Source organism: Somniosus microcephalus, chromosome 26 (genome assembly GCF_052327205.1).
Source record: "Somniosus microcephalus isolate GS21.2 chromosome 26, FLI_Smic_1.0, whole genome shotgun sequence".
Taxonomy (NCBI): Eukaryota; Metazoa; Chordata; class Chondrichthyes; order Squaliformes; family Somniosidae; genus Somniosus; species Somniosus microcephalus.
Window position 1 is genome coordinate 3,121,948 of NC_141012.1, and position 24,112 is coordinate 3,146,059.

General features: G+C 47.4%; 1 protein-coding gene across 1 annotated transcript in view; it reads right to left on the reverse strand.

Annotated features, from left to right (window-relative positions):
* Positions 1-605: 605 nt before the first annotated feature.
* Positions 606-24,112, reverse strand: part of treh (trehalase (brush-border membrane glycoprotein)) — a 32,463-nt gene continuing 8,956 nt past the window's right edge. Inside the window, exons 3-15 of the mRNA XM_085967684.1 lie at positions 20,921-21,068; positions 19,310-19,397; positions 18,602-18,702; positions 14,968-15,060; positions 12,719-12,835; positions 10,768-10,887; positions 10,380-10,429; positions 8,739-8,939; positions 7,453-7,679; positions 6,355-6,464; positions 4,552-4,666; positions 2,228-2,281; positions 606-1,177 (exon numbers count right to left, since the gene is read on the reverse strand). Of these exons, the coding sequence (XP_085823810.1) occupies positions 995-1,177; positions 2,228-2,281; positions 4,552-4,666; positions 6,355-6,464; positions 7,453-7,679; positions 8,739-8,939; positions 10,380-10,429; positions 10,768-10,887; positions 12,719-12,835; positions 14,968-15,060; positions 18,602-18,702; positions 19,310-19,397; positions 20,921-21,068 (1,607 nt within the window). The 3' untranslated portion in view covers positions 606-994. The remainder of the gene's footprint in view (positions 1,178-2,227; positions 2,282-4,551; positions 4,667-6,354; positions 6,465-7,452; positions 7,680-8,738; positions 8,940-10,379; positions 10,430-10,767; positions 10,888-12,718; positions 12,836-14,967; positions 15,061-18,601; positions 18,703-19,309; positions 19,398-20,920; positions 21,069-24,112) is intronic.

Sequence of the window (24,112 nt, forward strand, 5' to 3'; positions counted from 1 at the left end):
GTAGCACTAACATTATTCTTAACCAATAATGCCACGCCACCTTCTACCTTTCCTTCCCTATCTTTCCTGAACACTTTATAACCAGGAGTATTTAATGCCCAATCATGCTCTTTTTTGAGCCAAGTCTCAGTTATTGCCACATCATATTCCCATGTGGCTATTTGTGCCTGCAGCTCACCAACCTTGTTTACTACGCTTCATGCGTTCACATACTGTAAACTTATCTGGACCATCCTCTATTTTCTCTTAGTTCTTCATCTATGAGCCTAGACAGTGTCAGTAGGACATTTGATCACAGGGCACACTACAGCAAAGCCTCTCATACCCTCACCCAGTGCACACCCACACAGCCCACACACATCCCCCCACCTCGCAAAGCCCACACACATGCCCCACATGAACACACCTTCCCACAGGAGTCTCCAGACAGAGATCTGGCTGACTTTCCCCTCCCTGCAATGCCGAGGCCCGTTGTAGCACTGCCAGTGCAGAGAACCACGGGTGTAATATGGGGTTCAACACAACCCCTGGGATTTCCCGGTCTGTAGCCCAACAGGATTCTGGGTCATGCTTTCACTCACTGAGCCATTACAAAAATTTAGAACAAAAAATAAAACAAAACATGTCAGCACTGGGTAAGAATCTCTGGAATTGTTTAATTCATTGTTATTGCTGTGTTTACACTCAGTCTGCGCACAGAGATCACCAGTCATAGGAGACCCGACACAGCATCTGAGGAAATAGCTCAGGAAGCCGTCGACACGGACACACGGCAGCAGCTTTATTAGCACACTCACACTCGAATCTATTTGCAGCAAATGTCCCCGTCATAACCCAGAATGACAAATTTCTTTGTAAAATGGCTGATCTGCTCCACACTTCTCTCTCCCTTCACTGAAAGAGGAAAAACACTGAGCTCATTCAGTCTCTCTACCTCCTTCTCCTCCTCCTAATGGAACAGGCAGTGGCTGAGGATAATGCTGCTGATTAGCGGTTAAATTTGAAGGTTGCTGATTATGTGGCAGCATTGCCACCGTTTATCAAGAGAGAGCAGGAAACCAGCTGGAAGCACAGTGAGCGAGGTGAAGACAGCCATCCCGGCGACCCCCGACGTGAGCTGGTCTCCGTACTGATCCAGGAGCTGCAGTGCCACACCATTCGTCCATCCGAACCCCACCTGTGGACACAAAACACAGGTGTTACCTGTTGAAAAGGACTGTGACCTGCAGATCAGGGCTTTTCCCCCCGGGAGAGTCCTCACGCCTGCAGCTGATTGAAGGCTATCAGCCCACCCTCATCGAAAATGTGCTACTCTAGGAGTCCTCGAAGGAATGCTCATCACTCCGCACTTTGTTTGCTGCAAGCTCACCATCAACAATACTAGAGGAAATACAGAATAAGCCCCTGCACAGCAACAGAAACTAACACAAGGAGCAAAATCCAGTGAAACATTGAAAAAAGTTTAGCATCACCTTGGAGAGGGTGCAGAGGAGATTTACTAGAATGGTACCAGGGTTGAGGGACTTCAGATATGTGGAGAGACTGGAGAAGCTGGGGTTGTTCACCATAGAGCAGAGAAGGTTAAAGGGGAGATTTGAGAGGTGTTCAAAATCATGAGGGGTTTTGATAGAGTAAATAAGGAGAAGCTGTTTTCACTGGCAAAAGGGTCAGTAACCAGAGGACACAGATTTAAGGTGATTGGCAAAAGAACCAGAGGCAAGAGGAGAATTGCTTTTACACAGAGTAATTGTGATCTGGAACGCGCTGCCTGAAAGGATGAGGGAAGCAGATTCAATAGTAACTTACAAAAATACTTGAAAGGGAAAAATTTGCAGGGCTATGGGAAAAGAGCAGGGGAGTGGGACTAATTGGAGAGCTCACTCAAAGAGCCGGCACAGCATGAAGGGCCAAATTGCCTCCTTCTGTGCTGTATGATTCTATGAATTGTGTTGTGCCCAAGGTGTATGGGTGTGGGGAACACCTGGAGTGTCGTTAGATACTGAAACGTGAAGGCAGGCACAGGGCCAACCACAGCAAGTTCTGATGCTGCAGTGAGACTCACTGGCCATGGGGCCGGACCACGTCCTGTGCTGGACGATGCTGCTCGTGGGTCTGGGGGCACAGATGTTTGGACCCATGCCTGCCCCTGCCGCTGCTCACTCCGACCCTCGCAGGGCTGGGAATAAAGACTGTTCAATGTCAACGGAAGCATTGAAGGGGCTCTGACCTGCACGTCATACTCTCCGCCACCGCCTGGTTTACTGTCACCACTCACATCGTACTGCAAGGGCAAATGAAAGAAAGAAAGTTACTCAGACAAAATGGACTCCGCATTCCATTAGCCTTTTTGATTATTTTCTGTACCTGTTCTTGATATTTTAATGATCTATGTACCTGGACCCCAAGTCTCTTTGGACCTCCACTGTTTTTAGCATTTCACCATTTAGGAAGTACCCTGTTCTGTCCCTTTTAGGTCCAAAGTGGATGACCTCACATTTGCCTATATTGAAATCCATTTGCCACAGTTTTGCCCATTCACTTAATCTGCCGATATCCCTTTGTAATGTTATGCTTCCATCTACACTGCCTACAATTCCACCTATCTTTGTGTCATTGGCAAATTTGGACATATGACTTTCTATGCCATCATCTAAGTCATTAATAAATACTGTGAATGGTTGAGGCCCCAATACAGATCCTTGCGGGACACCACTAGTCACATCCTACTAATTTGAGTACCGGCCCATTATCCCTACTGCCTGTCTCCTGCCGCTCAGCCAATTTCCTAACCAGGTCAATAATTTGCCTTCAATTCCATGGGCTTCTACTTTAGTTAACAGTCTCTTATGTGGGACTTTATCAAATGTCTTCTGGAAGTCCATATAAATAACATCCATAGACATTCCCCTGTCCACTACATTAGTCAACTCTTCAAAAAATTCAATCAGGTTAGTCAGGCATGACCTATCTTTCACAAATCCATGCTGGTTCTCTGATCAACTGAAAATTTGAGGTGTTCAGTCACCCTATCCTTAATTATAGACTCCAGCAATTTCCCAACAGATGTTAGGCTAACTGGTCTACAATTCCCTGGTTTCCCTCTCCCTCCATTTTTAAATAGCAGAGTGACATGTGCAATTTTCCAATCTAAAGGAATGATTCCTGAATCGAGAGAACTTTGGAAGATTATAGTTCGGGCATCTGCAATGTGCTCACCTACTTCCTTTAAAACCCTGGGATGGAAACCATCTGGCCCTGGGGATTTGTCACTCTTCAGTGCCATTATTTTCTTCATTACTGTTATTTTACTTACATTAATTTTATTGAATCCCTGTCCTTGATTTAGTTTCCTTGGGATTTCCGTAAATACTGATGCAAAGTAATTATTTAACATATCTGCCATTTCCTGATCATTGATATCACAGCTTTCCGTTTTTAAGGGGACAACATTGCTCCTGACTACCTTTTTTTCCCCTAATATAATTGTAAAAGTGTGTTGATTTTGATATCCCTTGCAAGTTTCCTTTCATACTCCCTTTTTGTAGCTCTTACTGTGTTTTGTGACCCTTTGCGGTTCTCTGTATCTTTCCCTTATGCCAGGATCTGTGCTATTTTTTGCATTTTTGTATGCTTTTTCTTTCAGTTTTATGCTGTCCCTCTTTAACCGTCCATGGCTTTTTTTGGGCAAGTAGAGCTCTTGCCACTCGGGTTTAAACTGGTTCTGTATCGCAAATTATTTTTTGAACACCTCCCACTGATTTTTTGGCATTTTACCCATTAACAGATTTGCCCAGTTTACTGTGGACAGTCTCGGTCTCATCCCTTTGAAGTCGGCCTAACCGAAATCTAGAATTTTAGTAGCTGTTTCGTGTTTCTCCCTTTCAAACACTACGTCGAACTTGATCATGTTATGATCGCTATTGGATAAATGTCCACGCAGAGTTAGGCAGTTAACTAAATCTGGCTCAGTACTCAATCTAATATGGCTTGCCCCCTTGTTGCCTCTAGAACAGGTTGCAGAAAACTATCCCAGACACAAGAAATTCACTACCTTTCTGACAGGTGCTAGTCTGCTTTTCCCAATCTATTATCCCCCATTAAAACCACTGCCTTTGCTACAGTTCTCACCCCTTTCCCCATTTATACTGCGCTCTGTGAGCAGTCAGTCATTTTAATGTAATATGCATGGTATTATTCAGTTAAGAATTATCCCTGTAATCCCAGGGATCTCCCCAACCTTCACATCCCTGCCTCGAGGGGGAAGGCTGCACCCTGACCCTGACCTGCCAACCCCTCACTGCACGTAGTAACACCCAGACACAACAGCCCAGTCCAACCTCCTCCCTGTGTCAGGGAGCACCACAGACCCCAGTCCGAGCCTCCCCGGGTCAGGAATAGAGTGGAGCAGGGAAGGAGTCTGCGTTCCACCAGAGAGACCGTGCAGGACCGCACCCACCCCCCGTGAGGAGAGCGCCACGCAGGCCGGTTCTGCAGACACGGACACCCTGATTTTGATGTCTCTCTCTCTCTCGCTCAAAAAATGACGCTCACCTTCTCAAACATAGCTCGATGCTTCTCGTACAGAACCCAGTTTGATTGGATCCACTTCTGCGCTTGCTGGAATGCAATCCTCCGGCCTGTCTCAGAGTTAGACTTTGCCAGGCCCGCATTACAAAAAAAGATTTTCAACAAATTGACTAAAAGCTCAAACTGTACAACAATTCCATGATCGAGATCCTTGTCTCATGTACTCGAGATGGGGCAGGGAACGAGTGATTGATTAACCACAGTCCGAATAATATAGAACACGCACTTCTGGCTCTCTCATTGGCACCAGGTTTCCCCACACCTACACTGCTCTTTCACCATCCAACCCCAAACCACTAATGATCCCCGCTCTTCCTCTTTCCACAAATTACAGCCTTTTAAAAGCCAGGCTGTGTGTCTCACAAATGCTCTTTGATTTATCCGGTATTCCCTACCTGTCCTGCACCGTCAGCCTCCCCTGGGATTCTCGGACTCCCCGTCTAGGGTTCCACTTTTCCTATTGGTTCTGAAAGCCATGGGGATGGTCTCCCTTGGAACGAGTCCGAGTCCAAGTCTCCCAGGCACAGTCCTCCAGTTAAACACTGGCAAGACCAAAGCCTTCACCTTCCATCCCCGCCACAAACTCTGTACCCTCGCCACCAATTCCATCCCCCTCCCTGGCCCGTCTTATGCTGAACCAGACGGTTTGCAACCTCGGTGTCCTATTTCCACCTCCATAACATTGCCCATCTCAACCCATCTGCTGCTGAAACCCTCACCCATGCCTTTGTCACCTCCAGACCAGACTATTCCAACGCTCTCCTGGCCGACCCCCCAATCTTCCACCTTCCTTAAACTTGAGCTCATCCAGAACTTTGCTGCCTGTATCCTAACTCACACCAAGTCCTGTTCACCCATCACCTCTGTGCTCGCTGATCTATACTGACTCCTGGTCTGGCAATGCCTCTATTTTAAAAGACAATAGCTTCAGTCCTCCCAATATTTAATTGGTGGAAATTGAGACTTATCCAGGACTGGATGTTGGACAAGCAGCGTGACAAATTGAGGGGTCGAGAGGTGGTGGTGAGGTGGTGCTGGGTGTTGTCAGTGTACATGTGGAACCGGACATCAGATGTTTAATCCATGCAAAGACAGAAAGGGAGTGGGGAAAAAGTGCAGGCATCTCCCAGTACTGACCTACACAGCGCTATGGGACACGGCGGATGCACCACACTGAAACCAGCTGTTCATTTACAAGCTGCGTTCCTCTTGCTTACAACAGTAACTCCACTTCAAAAAGTACTTCATGGCTGTAAAACACTTTGAGACGTCCGGTGGTCGTGAAAGGCGCTATAGAAATGCAAGTCTTTTTCATTCTTGGGTCTCCTTCCGCCCTACAGGTCCAGGGAAGAGGGAGGTAAACCTCAGCAGACCCTCCGGCAGCCAAGCTCAGAAATCAGTCACTAGTAGCAGCAAAGGACAACACCCAGGAAAAACCCATTCTGATCACCGCCCTCCCCCTCCCACAGCCTCAACCACTCCAGGCCGGGCGAGCTCTGCGCCCCTCCCCCCACTCATGGGGGGGGGACCAGTAGCGTAGCACGAGTACAATCACAGGATCAAAGCCTTGTCCCGCCTACAACGACTCACATTTTCTTTTTTTAAAGTCTGTACCATTTGCTGCCCAGACACACTGTGTCCCACCCACTCGAAAACTCATCAGATAAACTTGGCCCGTCTAGCCTGGAATCGTTCTCGCTGACAGACACATCACACAGCCCTGTGCCACGTGGCGGTGAATGAAACAAAAGCAGGATTGCTTTACCTTCAATGATGATTTGCTGCAGGGGCGGCCAGGCGTTGGGATAGTCCCACTGCTCCCCGCTCGCCACCAGAGACGTTGGGATTCCGTTCTTGTACCAGAGCAGTTGTTGGCCCTGTTGATTAAAGCACAAATCCCGCTGAGAGTGATCTGCAGTTTGTTTACATATCCCAACATTTACACAGCGAGTTCAGAGTGTCTCCTGGCTTCTGCACGGAGTGTTACACTCCTTAAAACCTACCTCTTTAACCAAGCTTCTGGTCACCTGTCCTAATATCTCCTTATGTGGCTCGGTGTGAAATTTTGTTTGATAAACGCTCCTGTGAAGCGTCTTAGGACGTTTTACTACATTAAAGCTGCTATATAAATACAAGTTGTGTTGTTGTTACTAGTACATAAAACTCAGATGATTACTTGGCTTCTATAATCACAGGACCGTCAGTAACCACAGGATAATCAGCACCCCGCAGGCTCAGTAATTAAAAAAATATATAATGAACTAATTTAATAAATTCTCCCTTCCTCTCCTGAAGGTGTTGAGTCTTCCTGGGATACAGATGCAATGGCCAAGAGTAGTTATCGGATACTTTGTGTGCGAGCCTCGATGAGCTATTCGACTATGGCAGGCATCAAGGCAGAGTCCAATCCCATCCTCAACCGATACCCACACTTTCCAGCAGGGGTGTCTGGACAGTGACCAGTGGCAGGAACCGACTCTCTTTTCTGCTACCAAAAGCTGCTTGTTGAAATTACACAGGACAGACCAGGTGTCCAACCTGCGGTCCTTCTGGTCACAGCCCAGCCGATAGCCGCCTTTTGAAAAACGTACCAGAGGTGGCGTTGCCCATGGACCTGTAGCCCAGAGGTGGCGTTGCCCATGGACCTGTAGCCCAGTGACAGTCAGCACTTCCAATTCTCTTCCCTGCTCTCTGGGGAAGTAACCGGGTATCCGAGAGATCTCTGCAGACATTTCACTGCAGGGGGAGACAGCATTCATTCACGGTAGAGGCTAAACAAAATTGCCAGCATCCCCTCCCACCACTCACCAACCCCACCTGGGATATAAAAGGGGTACATTCAGTGTAACTAGTGAGCAGCAATACCTCCAGGTAACGGATCACCATCTCCGCTGTCTGCCCCGGCTCCCGCTCAGCAAAGCACTCGGCCCAGAGAGGAGCCAAGTTAGAAGCGTAGAATGCGGCATTACTGCAGTTATTTATTAAGTTGTAATCGAACCAGATTCCTTGCTTTTTGTCCCAGAAAATTTCACGCATAGCGTCGATCCGACGGTTCAGGGCGTCCTCGTAGTGCTGGGCCTTGGGAGAGTTACCTGAAAAATAGACAGGCGCATCGCAAGGGCTGGTACCTGTGGGGCATCGCATGGGGGGACGGCAATGTATCGGCGGGGGGTCACACAGTGAGACTCTGGTATAGGTGGGGACACAGACAGGGGCATTGAGAGAGTGGTGTCACACACTGGAGCACCGAGGTACGGTCTGTCACAGATGATACAACGTGCAATGACCTTCGAGCCAAGTTACCAATCTCAGCTGTCCCGACATCGAGAAATGTCTCAGGGTGCCCACGCACCCCCTCACGAGCGAGTCACTGCGCTCGGGCGCCTCACACCCTGTTAGAGGGTCTGTGATTCGACCCAGGTGGTGAGGCAGAGAGCAAGGAGACATCCAAAGAAGAAGAGAGAGAAAATGCTGCAGTCTCAAGCCAGCTATATAATGTGGAACTGCCCTGCAAAGACTAGGATCATGATCTGTGGCCAGGGTTACCCGGGTCATAGCTCAGGTATCACGCTGCTGTTACATGGCTCGCTGTGTATGCAGCCCCCACCTGAGGGAAACACTTAGAGGGCGTCTCAAACATCTCTCAGCACTTCACAAATTACCTCCAAAGTGCAGAAACCATTACATAAGCAAATAAGGCAGCCAATACATGCATAGTAAGATCCAACAAATTGCAATGAGACAAGTGGCCAGTTAATTTGTGTTTGGTGGTGCTCATTAACGCAGGACAGCATGAGAACTCCCTATCTGAATACTGTCACGGGATATTTAACATCCACCAGAACAGGTGGACGGGGACTCGGTTTAACACCTTATCCAAAGGACAGCACCTCCGACACTGCAGCACTCCCTCAATGGCCCAGTATTAGAATGCGGTTTGAACCCATGACCTTCTGGCTCAGACACAAGTGTGGCACTAAAGGGGCCGCTGACCACAGGTATCAGTCCTTGATCGGACTTGCCTATTTACAACACACTAACACGGGAGTTGGAACCGAGACACAGCCGGTGCTGGAACAGGGAGCTGTGACAGAAGGAAACAGAACATTAAGATATTAAATTCTCCCCACCGGCCCATTAATGATACCGACCCAGCTGCTTGTGGAACGATGCCAAGATTCGCTCGTTCCTGCAAAGGACGGAGTTCAGATCGACAGGGAGGATGTGCTTGGTTTTTGTGTCCTTTAACGTTCCATTATTCTCTCCGTTGGAGTCAATGAACCAGCGTGATGAGAAATCCCAGCCGGACTCTGCTCCAGTTTTCAGCTCCACCCACAGGTCTCCTCGGGCAGCTGAGGATGACAAACACTCAGCGTCATTTGAACTGTCGGAACGACACGCCTCACTTGATGAGTAAGACTGTGGCTCAGTTTCTAAAATGCCTGCGCCAGGACTCGGCACAAACTGCGGGGTCATTGCAGACTGCAGGGGGTACTGTAACCACAGGTGGCAAACCTTCACCCACAACACTCCCAGGGCAGGTACAGCACAGGTTAGATACAGAGTAAAGCTCCCTCTACACTGTCCCATCAAACACTCCCAGGGCAGGTACAGCACGGGTTAGATACAGAGTAAAGCTCCCTCTACACTGTCCCGTCAAACACTCCCAGGGCAGGTACAGCACCGGTTAGATACAGAGTAAAGCTCCCTCTACACTGTCCCATCAAACACTCCCAGGGCAGGTACAGCACCGGTTAGATACAGAGTAAAGCTCCCTCTACACTGTCCCATCAAACACTCCCAGGGCAGGTACAGCACCGGTTAGATACAGAGTAAAGCTCCCTCTACACTGTCCCATCAAACACTCCCAGGGCAGGTACATAGAAACATAGAAGATAGGAGCAGTAGTAGGCCATTCGGCCCTTCGAGCCTGCTCCGCCATTCAATGTGATCATGGCTGATCATCCAAATTCAGTACCCTGTCCCTGCCTTTTCCCCATATCCCTTGATCCCTTTAGCCTCAAGAAATATATCCAACTCTTTCTTGAATATATTTAATGAACTAGCCTCCACCGCCCTCTGTGGCAGAGAATTCCACAGGTTCACCACTCGCTGGGTGAAGAAATTCCTCCTCATTTCAGTCCTAAATGGCTTACCCCTTATCCTTAGACTATGACCCCTGGTTCTGGACTCCCCGGCCATTGGGAACACCCTTCCTGCATCTAATCTGTCCAGACCTGACAGAATTTTATAGGTTTCGATGAGATCCCCTCTCAATCTTCTAAACTCCAGTGAGTATAAGCCCAATCGACACAATCTCTCCTCATACGTCATTCCTGCCATCCCAGGTATCAGCCTGGTGAATCTTCGCTGCACTCCCTCCATGGCAAGAACGTCCTTCCTCAGGTAAGGTGACCAAAACTGTACACAATACTCAAGGTGCGGTCTCACCAAAGCCCTGTACAACTGTAGCAAGACATCCTTGTTCCTGTACTCGAACCCTCTTGCTACGAAGGCCAACATACCATTTGCCTTCTTAACCGCCTGCTGCACCTGCATGCTTACCTTCAGCAACTGGTGCACAAGGACACCCAGGTCTCTTTGCACTTCCCCTTCTCCCAATCTATTGCCATTCAAATAATAATCTGCCTTCCTGTTTTTGCACGGGGTTAGATACAGAGTAAAGCTCCCTCTACACTGTCCCATCAAACACTCCCAGTGCAGGACGTACAAATTCTTTCTCCACCTTGCTTTGGAATGCAGACGGCTTTTAGAATATAACAAAAAGTTACCTTCCGGTAGAGTCTGCGCCAACTCCATGTCCTCACTGTAGGATTCGGGCCTATTTTAGAAAAAGCAACAAATTTTCAATAAGAAAATAAAACATTGTGAAAGGACATGGCAGGTCGATCAGATAGAGGCTCATGACTGGAATTCCCGACAATGGGTCCCTACCCGAGTTGTTAGTCCGTGTGTCTGCGGCTGCGAGTCCAGCATTTGCTGGTTTGCTTTTTAATCAGTAAATCTTCCCGCTGCACGATAATGTTGTGTTAAAGTAGTGAAGGAAGGAACGTCACACAAACCGTGTTCATCTGCTACTCCCTCTCAGTAAATTTGAGGCAAAGACCTTTGCACAAGTTAAACAGCAAATGCAGAAGCGCAGTTCAGATCTGCACACACCTGGGACCAGCTGTTTCAACAATATACTGGTTCAGATGTGTTCTGCCTCCTACGGTGACAGGCATAGATCGATTCCTCATCCAGAATTCATACTCCTTGTCCAGATCATCAATATTTTGCCTGATTTAAAAAAAAGTTACATTTCACGTTATTCCCCAGAGTGACGATGTGACCGACACAAACGACAGCATGAACCAACTTCTGCTCCAAGTGGTTTGTTTTAAATCATTCACGTGGGCGTCACTGGCAAGGCTCGTCCCCAGATACCGAGGTGGTGGGCCACCTTCTTGAACCGCTGCAGTGTAGCGCTTTAATATAACGGAGTAGCCGGTTAGGCCACTTCAGAGTGTCACTGTAGAGAGTCACTGTTTATTCAGGGTAAGGGTCACTCACTGTGTAACTGTACAGAGTCACTGTTTATTCAGAGTAAGGGTCACTCACTGTGTAACTGTACTGGATAAAATTTGCTGGTTTTACAAAACTATGGCCCAGAAATTCGGTTCTCCCCGGGTGAGTACGCACGGGGTACTCACCCGTAGGCCGAATGGAAGTGCGGGTTTCCTGTATGCACTGCGCATGCGCGGGAAACCGGCACTTCCGATCCTCTGAATGAAGAGGTTCAGAGGTCGAACGCGCGTGCAGGGGAGGCTGCGCGTGCGCTTTGAACTTAGGTTTTTTTGCAGGTTGGTTAAGCCTGTAGGATTTACACATTTAAAAAGCAGGCATAAGGCCTGCTTTTTACAAGGTAAGTGGTCAATTAATTAAAATTACAACTTCTTTTTCCCCCACAGGTTTATTATTTTTAAATACTTTAAAGCAAGTTAAGTTTATTATTAGCCCCTTTTTTTATAAAATTATTTTTTTCAGAAATTTAAATTATTGTTTAAAATAATTATTTAATGTAATTTGTAGTTTATTGAAAAAGTGTGATTTAAAAAATTTTTTATTTGAAGGTTTAATGCTATTTTGAGGCCCATAGTATTCATAAGTTTAGACAGGTCTTCCTGTCAATCTTATGAATGGGCTTTTCCCTCCTCCGATTGGCTGCCCATGGCTCACGTGATCCCAGGGGGCGCATCGCACTAACTACGCCCCTGGGACACGCAAGCACAGCACACCGGCAGCTGGGCCAGGCCCCGGAGCGGAAGTCCACAGGGCCCTACAGCTCAACTGCCGGCGCGCAAGATAAGTGCAGGTCGGGGGCTTACACCCACGGGAAGCCCCCGACCCGAATTTCTGGGCCACTATAGTTATAATTAGCGAGACCAGACAGCAGTTACATCTGGATCATTAGGAGCAGAAGCTGAATGAAACACTCTGGAAGCCCAATCGAAACAGTGATAATGTCAGGCACCGCAGCATTACATTGGCTGAGCAAATCAGATTCCTTTTTTATTAGACAGGACTTTTACCAATGTTTTGGGGATCACATGCTATCCTCCAGGTCAGAATGTCAACAGCTTATTCAACTCTCCCAGAGGAATCACTGGACAGTGATCTGGAGCAGGAACCCTGGCCGATTTCCCCCTCCAGAGTCATGGGGCACTAATGCCACCTGTAGCCCCCGCACCCCCAGCGGAGATCAACAAACCAGCACCAACCGGGGACCTGCTGGTTTGTACGGGTTAGCAATGACCCAGAACACATTGACCTTCCATTGCAAACTCGTGCAAATAAAACCAAGCGTGAACATGTAATGTGTACAAGAGAGCCAATGTGCTTGACACCGGGGTGGGGGGGGAAGAAAGTGACCCTCCTCTGGTGCTCCCCCCTCCACCCCGCCCCGCAGTGTGTGCCAAAATTGGTTATAAAAGGGTTGAGAAGAATCCTTGCTCCGTCCCCACCCCTATTATCCTGCTCAACGTGGAGGTGGGAACAAAATACTTAACACTCCTTAAAAACCCAAACACACACACCACAGCGCAGCCAACATTAATAACAGACAACTCACATTAAGAAGGCCCTGTCGTTTGTGGCGTTGATGTAACTCTCCATCATCAGCACCAGGAACGGAGGCTGACTCCTGCGCTCATAGTATACCCGCCCTCCGTTTGGGATGAAGTCATATCTGGAAAATCAGAAGAGGTTAAATACTCCGATTCAGATCATTCCTCCCCTAACCTAGCACAGGCTTGCTGGACAGAAGTTTGCAGTGTTAAATAGCAGGATTTCCCCTGGGATTGAAAGTGGAAGCTGCAAGGTGCAGCAATGAAGGAGACTGGAACCAAGTGACTGGGGATTGAGTTAAGGAGATAGCAGGGATAACAGTAAATAGCTAATCTCCACAGGGCCTGTGAGGAGAAAAAATTCAACGGGAAAGTTAGCTCACAGTGAGGACCTGACCTCACCCAGGGGTATCTGATAGATAATGTAGTCACACGGAGTCCTGACCAGGTTAAGGAACAACAGTTTGCATTTACATGGTGCCTTTAACAGCTTAACACTCCAATGACAGGGCCAACGGTCTATCTCCTTAACCAATGAGATTTAAGGATAGAGAAAGAAACTGAGGAATGAAAGAGATAGAGGATGAATTAGAGTCAAATCAGGTACAGAAAGAGAAATAAGAGAGAAAGGAAAAATGTTCAAATTTTAAATGTTAAATGTTAATAATCTACAAGCACAATAACAACTTGCATTTTTATAGCCCCTTTGAAGGCACAGCTGCCAACAGTGGAGCAATGAAAATTGGGGATGCACAAGAGGCCAGAATTGGAGGAGTGCAGAGTTCTGGGAGGGTCGCGGGGCTGGAGGAGGTTACAGAGAACACTGAAAAAGGGCCTGCGGAAAGGTCATGCCCGAGGTCAGAGGACACAAATATAGGTGGGTGGAGAGGAATACTTTTAATATTCCGTTTTTATTTATGAACAGTGTGCAACTCCACGTTGAGCTCAGTGTGTTTCAGTTCCATCTGCAAACCACTCTCACCTCAAGCACGGTGTTCCTACTGGGAGTGCAGCTTGGCTGAACCCTCCCCAACATTACTCAAAACATCTCAACTACAGCAACACCTTTACTGCAATGCTCACTGTTGGTTCATTGTGCATTTCCTTGTCTATTTTCCCCCAGTTTCCCTCCCACCTCGCCTGAAGGTGCTGACTCTCACTGGGGTACAGGTCCCCTCCTCGCCTGAAGGTGCTGACTCTCACTGGGGTACAGGTCCCCTCCTCGCCTGAAGGTGCTGACTCTCACTGGGGTACAGGTCCCCTCCTCCCCTGAAGGTGCTGACTCTCACTGGGGTTCAGGTCCCCTCCTCCCCTGAAGGTGCTGACTCTCACTGGGGTTCAGGTCCCCTCCTCTCCTGAAGGTGCTGACTCTCACTGGGTACGGGTCCCCTCCTCTCCTGAAGGTGCTGACTCTCACTGGGGTACGGGTCCCCTCCTCTCCTGAAGGTGCTGACTCTCACTGGGGTACGGGTCCCCTCCTCTCCTGAAGGTGCCGACTCTCACTGGGGTTCAGGTCCCCTCCTCTCCTGAAGGTGCTGACTCTCACTGGGGTACGGGTCCCCTCCTCTCCTGAAGGTGCTGACTCTCACTGGGGTACGGGTACCCTCCTCTCCTGAAGGTGCTGACTCTCACTGGGGTACGGGTCCCCTCCTCTCCTGAAGGTGCCGACTCTCACTGGGGTACGGGTCCCCTCCTCGCCTGAAGGTGCTGACTCTCACTGGGGTACGGGTCCCCTCCTCGCCTGAAGGTGCTGACTCTCACTGGGGTACAGGTCCCCTCCTCTCCTGAAGGTGCCGACTCTCACTGGGGTACAGGTCCCGTCCTCCCCTGAAGGTGCTGACTCTCACTGGGGTACGGGTCCCCTCCTCTCCTGAAGGTGCTGACTCTCACTGGGGTACGGGTCCCCTCCTCGCCTGAAGGTGCTGACTCTCACTGGGGTACAGGTCCCCTCCTCTCCTGAAGGTGCCGACTCTCACTGGGGTACAGGCCCCCTCCTCCCCTGAAGGTGCTGACTCTCACTGGGGTACAGGCCCCCTCCTCCCCTGAAGGTGCTGACTCTCACTGGGGTTCAGGTCCCCTCCTCTCCTGAAGGTGCTGACTCTCACTGGGGTACAGGCCCCCTCCTCCCCTGAAGGTGCTGACTCTCACTGGGGTACAGGTCCCCTCCTCTCCTGAAGGTGCTGACTCTCACTGGGGTACGGGTCCCCTCCTCTCCTGAAGGTGGAGCATGCTCCTGCCTCCCCTTACATTCTACCTTCGGATGAGATGCAGGAAGTTTTCAATCATTCCTTTGGAGGTTTTGCTCATCTCCGAGAGGAGCAGTCCCTTTATTATCCAGTATGAGTCCCTGAGGAGAAAAAGAAAACAAAACAATCAGGACCCAACACCCGCTGCAGCACGAACCATCCAACACAATGTGGAATCAACTCTGATGTGTTGATGCTCACACAGACTAAGAGTTAATCCAGTGTCAGCATAGCTATCTCTGGAAGAACATGGCACACTCCCACAACTAAACCTCTGCTCCAGCACTGGCAGAACCATTGCCATATCCACCCACAAGCTCAGCTGCTGAACCCAGGGCATTGCTCATCACTCAGCAGCTTAATGTGTCAGTGAGATTGTGCTCTACAGACGCACGGCTCTGCACTCGTCTCTTGCTGCTGAAATCCAATGTCATATCCACCAAGGCTGGCGTTCGAATCATGCAACCCGTGCAATTGCACGAGGCAGAGTGGATCCAGTGACAGGACCCCGAAAGTAATCGCTGATCCCTCATCATCTGGTCAACTATGTTTACATCACCTATTGCAAACATAGAAGATAGGAGCAGGAGTAGGCCATTCGGCCCCTCGAGCCTGCTCCGCCATTCAATTAGATCATGGCTGATCATCCAAATTCAGTACCCTGTTCCTGCTTTCTCCCCATATCCCTTTAGCCTTAAGAAATATATCCAACTCCTTCTTGAATATATTTAATGAATTGGCCTCTACTGCCTTCTTTGGCAGAGAATTCCACAGGTTCACCACTCTCTGGGTGAAGAAATTCCTCCTCATCTCTGTCCTAAATGGCTTACCCCTTATCCTTAGACTGTGACCCCTGGTTCTGGACTCCCCGGCCATCAGGAACATCCTTCCAGCATCTAGTCTGTCTAGTCCTGTTAGAATTTTATAAGTTTCGATGAGATCCCCTCTCATGCTTCTAAACTCCAGCGAGTACAAGCCCAATCGACCCAATCTCTCCTCATACATCATTCCTGTCATCCCAGGTATCAGCCTGATGAATCTTCACTGCACTCCTTCCATGGCAAGAATATCCTTCCTCAGATAAGGTGCCCAAAACTGCACACAATACTTAAGATGTGGTCTCACCAAGGCCCTGTACAACTGCAGCAAGACATCCTTATTCCTGTACTCAAACCCTCTCGCTACAAAGGCCAACATACCATTTGCCTTCTTAACCGCCTGCTGCACCTGCATGCTTACTTTCAGCGACTGGTGCACAAGGACGCCCAGGTCTTGTTGCACTTCCCCTTCTCCCAATCTATTGCCGTTCAGATAATAAACTGCCTTCCTGTTTTTGACACCAAAGTGGATAACCTCGCATTTATCCACATTATATTGCATCTGCCATGCTTCTGCCCAATCACCCAACCTGTCCAAATCATACTGGAGTTTCTCGGCATCCTCCTCACAGCACACACGCCCACCCAGCTTTGTGTCATCTGCAAACTTGGAGATAATACATCTAGTTCCCTCGTCCAGATCATTAATATATATTGTGAATAGCTGGGGTCCAAGGACCGATCCCTGCGGTACCCCACTAGTCACTGCCTGCCACTCGGAAAAAGAACCGTTTATTCCAACTCTGCTTTCTGTCTGCCAGCCAGTTCTCTATCCAAGTCAATACCTTGCCCCCAATCCCATGTGCCTTAAATTTACACACTAATCTCTTATGCGGGACCTTATTGAAAGCCTTTTGAAAATCCAAACACACCACATCCACTGGTTCTCCCTTATCTATTTTCCCAGTTACATCCTCAAAGAATTCCAGTAGATTAGTCAAGCACGATTTACCTTTTGTAAAGCCATGTTAACTTTGTCCGATCCTGTCACTGTTTTCCAAGTGCTCTGCTATTACATCCTTTATAATGGACTCTAGAATTTTCCCCACCACCGATGTCAGGCTTACCGGTCTGTAATTCCCCGTTTTCTTTCTACCACCCTTTTTGAACAGTGGGGTAACATTAGCTACCCGCCAATCCATGGGTACTGTTCCAGAGTCTATAGAATTTTGGAAGATGACCAGCAATGCATCTACTATTTCTAGGGCCACTTCCTTAAGTACCTTAGGATGTAGATTATCAGGCCCTGGGGATTTATCGGCCCTCAATCCCATCAATTTCCCTAACACCATTTCCCTACAAATACTGATTTATATCAGTTCCTCCCTTTCATTAGACCCTATGTTCCCCGACATCTTTGGGAGGTTATTTGTGTCCTCCTTTGTGAAGACAGAACCAAAGTATGTCTTTAATTGGTCTTCCATTTCTTTGTTCCCCATTATAAATTCCCCTGATTCTGACTGCAAGGGACCTACGCTTGACTTCACCAATCCTTTTCTCTTCACATATCTATAAAAGCTTTGAGTCAGTTTTTATGTTCCCTGCAAGCTTACTCAAATACTCTTAATTAATCCCTTTGTCCTCCTTTGTTGGATCCTAAACTGCTCCCAATCCTCAGGTTTACTGCTTTTTCTGGCCAATTTATATGTCCTCTCCTTGGATCTTATGCTATCCCTAATTTCTCTTGTTAGCCACGGTTGAGTCACCTTTTTTGTTTTATTTTTATGCCAAACTGGGATGAACAAATTCTGTAGTTCATCCATGCGATCTTTGAATGTTTGCCATTGCCCATCCACCGTCAACCCTTTTGAGTGTCATTCCCCAATCAATCCTACCCAACTCACACCTCATACCATCATAGTCTCCTTTATTTAAATTCAGGACCCTAGTCTCCGAGTCAACTATTTCACTCTCCATCTTAAATGAAGAATTCTATCATATTATGATCGCTCCGACCCAAGGGGCCTCGCACAACAAGATTGCTAATTAATCCTCTCATATTACATAATACCCAGTCTAAGATGGCCTGATCTCTAGTTGGTTCTTCGACATATTGGTCCAGGAAACCATCCCGTATACACTCCAGGAATTCCTCCTGCACAGTATTGTTACTAATTTGGTTAGCCCAATCTATATGTAGATTAAAGTCACCCATAATAACTGCTGTGCCTACATGTGTCACGATCCTACATGTGCTGATTTGACGGCAGATTAAGTCGGTCGTATATAATTGTCTAGTAAAATGTAGGGCCCCAAACCGAACCTTTGCATGCGACCCCCTGCATGGCAAACGCCACTCCCGATTTCAGCGTCAGCAGGTTATTGCACTGTAGCAGGCATCGCCAACATGCCTAATCATGTCCTCACTCACCCCCCCTCCAGACACACACTTTCCAGTAGGAGTCACCAGACAGAGATGAGGATCAGGAATCCTGGCTGATATTCCCGTCCCTAACTCGGGTGATGCAGAGGCAATTGGGTCAGGCAGGGATGTGGTCAGGGCAAGCTGTTTGAGAGATTTCTCCTCTGTGATGGTTGACCGCCTCCTGATGGCAGGACAGCATGGAGAGGGGGAAAGGCGAGATCGGCCAGAGGAAAAGAAAAAAAGTGGCCAAAGAATGAACAACACGCGTTCTATTGTTGCAGAAACCCCCAGATGACGAGTGAAAGGGCCTCTAACTTTACATGCTGTTAAAGCCAGTCTGAAGGCAGAGTTGACAGGGAGAGAGAGTCACATCAAACCCTCCACTTAATGAGCTCTTACCAGTAATAATATTCCCTGAATCGACCACTGGGTACAACCAATGGCTTGGGCACATAAATCTGGGAATACAGCTCCGGCTGTGACTGTACATCCACCTTAATCTGAAAGGAACAAGAGTGAGTTTAATCCGATTCAGGTAGAGTGACGTTTCCTTAAATCAAACAGTGACACTTACATCACACATGTTCAAATGAAATGGAACCTGCCAAGGCAGAAGAAGAACGTAAGGAGTCAGATTAAAATTCAGGCTGCGATTCAGCGAGAATGTTTAAAATACATACACACTAGCGGGTGTCCCCTGGCATTGCTTGCAGTACGAGAGAATTCCGTTTTACAAGGACAGGAGTGTCACACACAATGGATTATGCTGCTGCTCAGGTGGAAGTGTGTGTGTAAGGTGGCTTAAAACTGTTAAACTCTAATTGAACCCAGGAACTTAATTGCTGTTTATTTATTGTTGAGGGAGGGGGAGCAGAGTCCCAGTAGGAGGAAACCCAGAGCGCGCACACATCACAGCTTACAACATGGTGTCCCTGCGACCCCGCTTTCAAAGTGGATGTCCCTGGGAGTGATTGCACCCGAATGCCTCTGGATAGTGACTCTGTTAGATCGCACGGTCAGTTATTTGGTCTCTTTTCCCCCTTCCCCACGATGCTCAGAGGTGAACGCGGGCCTGTGAATGTGCTGCATTTACGGCTCCACATGTACCTTTCTCCCCAGGGATTTCCAGAGAGCGTGCAGTTCTGTAGCCCAAAGTCGCAGCTTCTGGTCCGAAATCTTCTGAAGGATTCGGGGGCTGCAAGGGTGACATTTTTATTAAACGGAGGCACCACATTTATAACCAGCCCTTCCCGAGCTCCCCTCAAACTTTACAATCCTTCCCTCCCAACCAGCCCAAATCAGTATCCTTCTCCTTTCACCTAAACTCACTGAATTGGTTTCCCTAATCTGCCCTGGACTGGCTGTCTCTTCCTCTGGGGGTGGGCAATTCAGTTCTTTGGTTTGTATCTAGGGGAACAAAATACAAGATTCCATCGGTCTTTTTAATGCCCCATCTACTTACGCTGCCAACTTTAAATGATCTGTAGCTCTGCACTCAAAGGGCCCTCTACTATATACAATGGTATATGATCATTCTTTAATGCTGGGCTGATGATTCTCCTTTCTTTTGCCTCCCCTCTACCCCAGGGTTAACTGCCACCCTCCATTTACCAGCACATTAAAACCTATTTCAGACAAAGATAGAACTAACCGTGATCGTCAGGCAGCAACAAACAAGCTGCGTCCGGCTACAAGTTGCAGAGGCCTATGTGTCAATTCATAAAGAAAGACTTGCATTTATAGCGTGCCTTTCACAACCTCAGGACGTCCCAAAGCACTTTTCAGTCATTTTACTTTTAAAGTGTAGTCACTGTTGTAATTGTCAACAGTGTGCCTCAGTCCCTCCGAGTACCACTGCTCAGTTTAGTATCTTGTTCCCTTGACTCGTTTTACAGTTGATTTCTGATCAGACTCAAACTTGCACTTGTACACAGTCAAACTTGCATTTATGCAGTGCCTCATCAGGTCAGAAACATTTTAAAATACTTCATGTACAGAGTTACTCTGACATGCTGTGAATGCTGCAGCCATTTTGCACACATCAAGATCCGACAGATGACGAGATCAACTGGTTAATTTGTTTTTGGTGGTGTTGGTTGAGGGAGGAATGTTGGCCAGGACACCAGAATTCACACCTGTTATTCAAAACAGCCAGCTGAACAGGCAGACATGGCTTCAGCCAAACCGAGGCCTCGTCTGCCCTCAGGTGGGTGTAATAGGTTCCGTGGCACTATTTTGAAGAGCAGGGGAGTTCTCCCCGGTGCCCTGCGGCCAATATTTATCCCTCAACCAACATCACTAAAAGAGATTATCTGGTCATTATCACATTGCTGCTTGTGGGAGCTTGCTGTGCACAAATTGGATGCTGCGTTTTCTACATTACAACAATGACTACACTTTAAAAAGTACTTCATTGGCTGTAAAGCACTTTGGGATATTCTTAAGGCGTGATATAATTGCAAGCTCATTCTTTTAACTTCTCATCTGAAGGAGGATGTATCTGACAATGCTGCACAGCACTGAAATGTTAGCCTAGATTATGTGGGCTTGAACCCACAACCTCTGACCCAGAGGAGAGCATGCTACCAACTGAGCAAACTGGTGCATTTCAGCAAAAAGTTCAACAGTTTTTAAAATAACCCAGTCGACTCGAATTCAACCTCGGGCAAAGCTGCCCAGCAGTACTGAGCTGGTAAGACCAAGAGCGATTACACCTACTGATCACCCCAGTCGGCCGGTGTCCATTTCTCAAACTCCTGTCCAGGAGCATCAAAGTATGTTTGGACAAAGAGTTTCAGCTGCTCCTTTGTTAGGTCTGTAGCAGGTGAGGCAGTGGTGAGGTTTTGAAAAGCTTCCAAAATGACATCTTTATTTTCAGAAGGGAAAAAAATTAAAAATGACCCAAATTAGTTAAATTTATTTTAAAAACTGTAAATAATCAGATCAGCCAGTGGGTCTTGTCTTGTATGAGGCTACATATTATTGTAAAACATCAAAAATCATTGCAACACAGTTAGCGCAGTTAGACACTGGAGTTAATCGTATTACAAAGTATTTACAGCACAGAAACAGGCCATTCGGCCCAACTGATCCGTGCCAGTGATTATGCTCCACACGAGCCTCCTTCCACCCTACTTTATCTCACCCTATCAAGGTATTCCTCATGTGCTTATCGAGCTTCCCCTTAAATGCATCTATGCTACTTGTCTCAACTACTCCCTGTGGTAGCGAGTTCCACATTCTCACCATTCTCTGGGTAAAGAAATTCCTCCTCATCTCTGTCCTAAATGGCTTACCCCTTATCCTTAGACTGTGACCCCTGGTTCTGGACTCCCCAGCCATCGGGAACATCCTTCCTGCATCTAGTCTGTCTAGTCCTGTTAGAATTTTATAAGTTTCAATGAGATCCCCTCTCATTCTTCTAAACTCCAGCGAGTATAAGCCCAATCGACCCAATCTCTCCTCATACATCATTCCTGCCATCCCAGGCATCAGTCTGGTGAATCTTCGCTGCATTCCCTCCATGGCAAGAACCAAAACTGCACACAATACTCAAGGTGCGGTCTCACCAAGGCCCTGTACAACTGCAGCAAGACATCCTTGCTCCTGTACTCAAACCCTCTCGCTACAAAGGCCAACATACCATTTGCCTTCTTAACCGCCTGCTGCACCTGCATGCTTACCTTCAGCAACTGGTGCACAAGGACACCCAGGTCTCGTTGCACTTCCCCTTCTCCCAATCTATTGCCGTTCAGATAATAATCTGCTTTCCTGTTTTTGCCACCAAAGTGGATAACCTCGCATTTATCCACATTATACTGCATCTGCCCAATCACCCAACTTGTCCAAATCATACTGGAGTTTCTCAGCATCCTCCTCACAGCACACACGCCCACCCAGCTTTGTGTCGTCTGCAAACTTGGAGATAATACATCTAGTTCCCTGGTCTAGATCATTTATATATATTGTGAATAGCTGGGGTCCTAGCACCGATCCCTGCGGTACCCCACTAGTCACTGCCTGCCACTCGGAAAAAGAGCCGTTTATTCCAATTCTTTGCTTCCTGTCTGCCAACCAGCTCTCTATCCAAGTCAGTATCTTGCCCCCAATCCCATGTGCCTTAACTTTACACGCTAATCTCTTATGCAGGACCTTATCTAAAGCCTTCTGAAAGTCCAAACACACCACATCCACTGGTTCTCCCTTATCTATTTTACCAGTTACATCCTCAAAAAATTCCAGTAGATTAGTCAAGCACGATTTACCTTTTGTAAATCCATGTTGACTTTGTCCGATTCGGTCAACTGTTTTCCAAGTGCTCTGCTATTACATCTTTTATAATGGACTCTAGCATTTTCCCCACTATCGATGTCAGGCTTACCGGCCTATAATTCCCCGTTTTCTCTCTACCACCTTTTTTGAATAGTGGGGTAACATTAGCTATCCTCCAATCCATGGAAACTGTTCCAGAGTCTATTGAATTTTGGAAGATGACCAGCAATGCATCTACTATTTCTAGGGCCACTTCCTTAAGTACCCTAGAATGAAGATTCAGGCCCTGGGGATTTATCAGCCTTCAATTTCCCTAACACCATTTCCCTACAAATACTGATTTCTTTCAGTTCCTCCCTCTCATTGGACCCTATATTCCCCAACATCTCTGGGAGGTTATTTGTATCCTCCTTTGTGAAGACAGAACCAAAGTATGTATTTAATTGGTCTGCCATTTCTTTATTCCCCATTATAAATTCCCCTGATTCTGACTGGGTATAACCTCAGTTCTGGTATCATTCCAGCAAATATTTTCTGCACCTTCTCCAGTGCCTCTATAGAATAGGATTATCTGGTGTGGTGCTGAGACACAGAGCAGAAGGCTGCAGGCTCCATCTCTGGGCCTGTGCTCAAGCAGCCAAAGTAGCAGCAGGGGCTGCAATTGGCCTTAATCCTTGGGCGAGAGGATTGCTATCCAATATGTAAATGCCAAGTGAGAACAGAATCGGACTGTAATGCCCACCAGAGTCAAATATTCTGCCAACATTCAACTGTCTTAGACTCACATGAAGAATGGCCACTTATGCAAGGTTTGGAAACATGCCCCAGTGAGACTTCGGGGAAACATCACAATACAGGGTGGTGATTGACCCACCCCAGGCAACCAGACAGTTGCAGAGATGAACCCATCACCATCAATGTTTGTCCAGACATTTTTCTTCACAACTCTGCTCCCATTCAGGATCCATGACATCTAAGCCACTATTAATGTCAGGAAATGCCAACGCCTACTTAATGTTCAATTAGGGCGTAAAGGCTTTTGCAAGTTAAGTCCCAAGGAGTCTGCACGGAGACCTGGGGCTACACAAGCCTGAATCCCTAGTTCTGGGGCTACACAGAGATAAAACCCTCAAGGCCTCCAAACAATTCTATGAAAATGTTTTAATTTACTTTTTTTTTTTTTTTTTTTTTTTTTTTTTAACGTTACAGTATCAAACAGCCAGACAGAGCCGCGAGTTAATGTCCCAGAATTTGCTGGAGTGGTACATCTCGCGGCGTGCCTAGTTAGAATTTTACCCTCACCCTATGGCCCAAAAATTTCTCTGCCCTGTAACTTGCTGGAAGTGAGAGCTGATAACGGTGCAGCGAGGGCAACAGGGTATCTGGGACCTTAATGAATGATGAGACCAACGGTGTATCTCCTTAACCAATGAGATTTAATGATAAAGAAACAAACAGAGGAACGACGGAGAAGGAAATAAGGTGAAGAGTGAGTCAAATTGGGTACAGAAAGAGAGAGAAAGAGGGAAAGAAAGACTGGATTGAGAGAAAAAAAAAGGATAAGAAAAATTTTCAATGATAAAAATCTCTTAAGAACAATTTACTATCTGCAGGATTGAGATTCCAAAGTTCAAATAA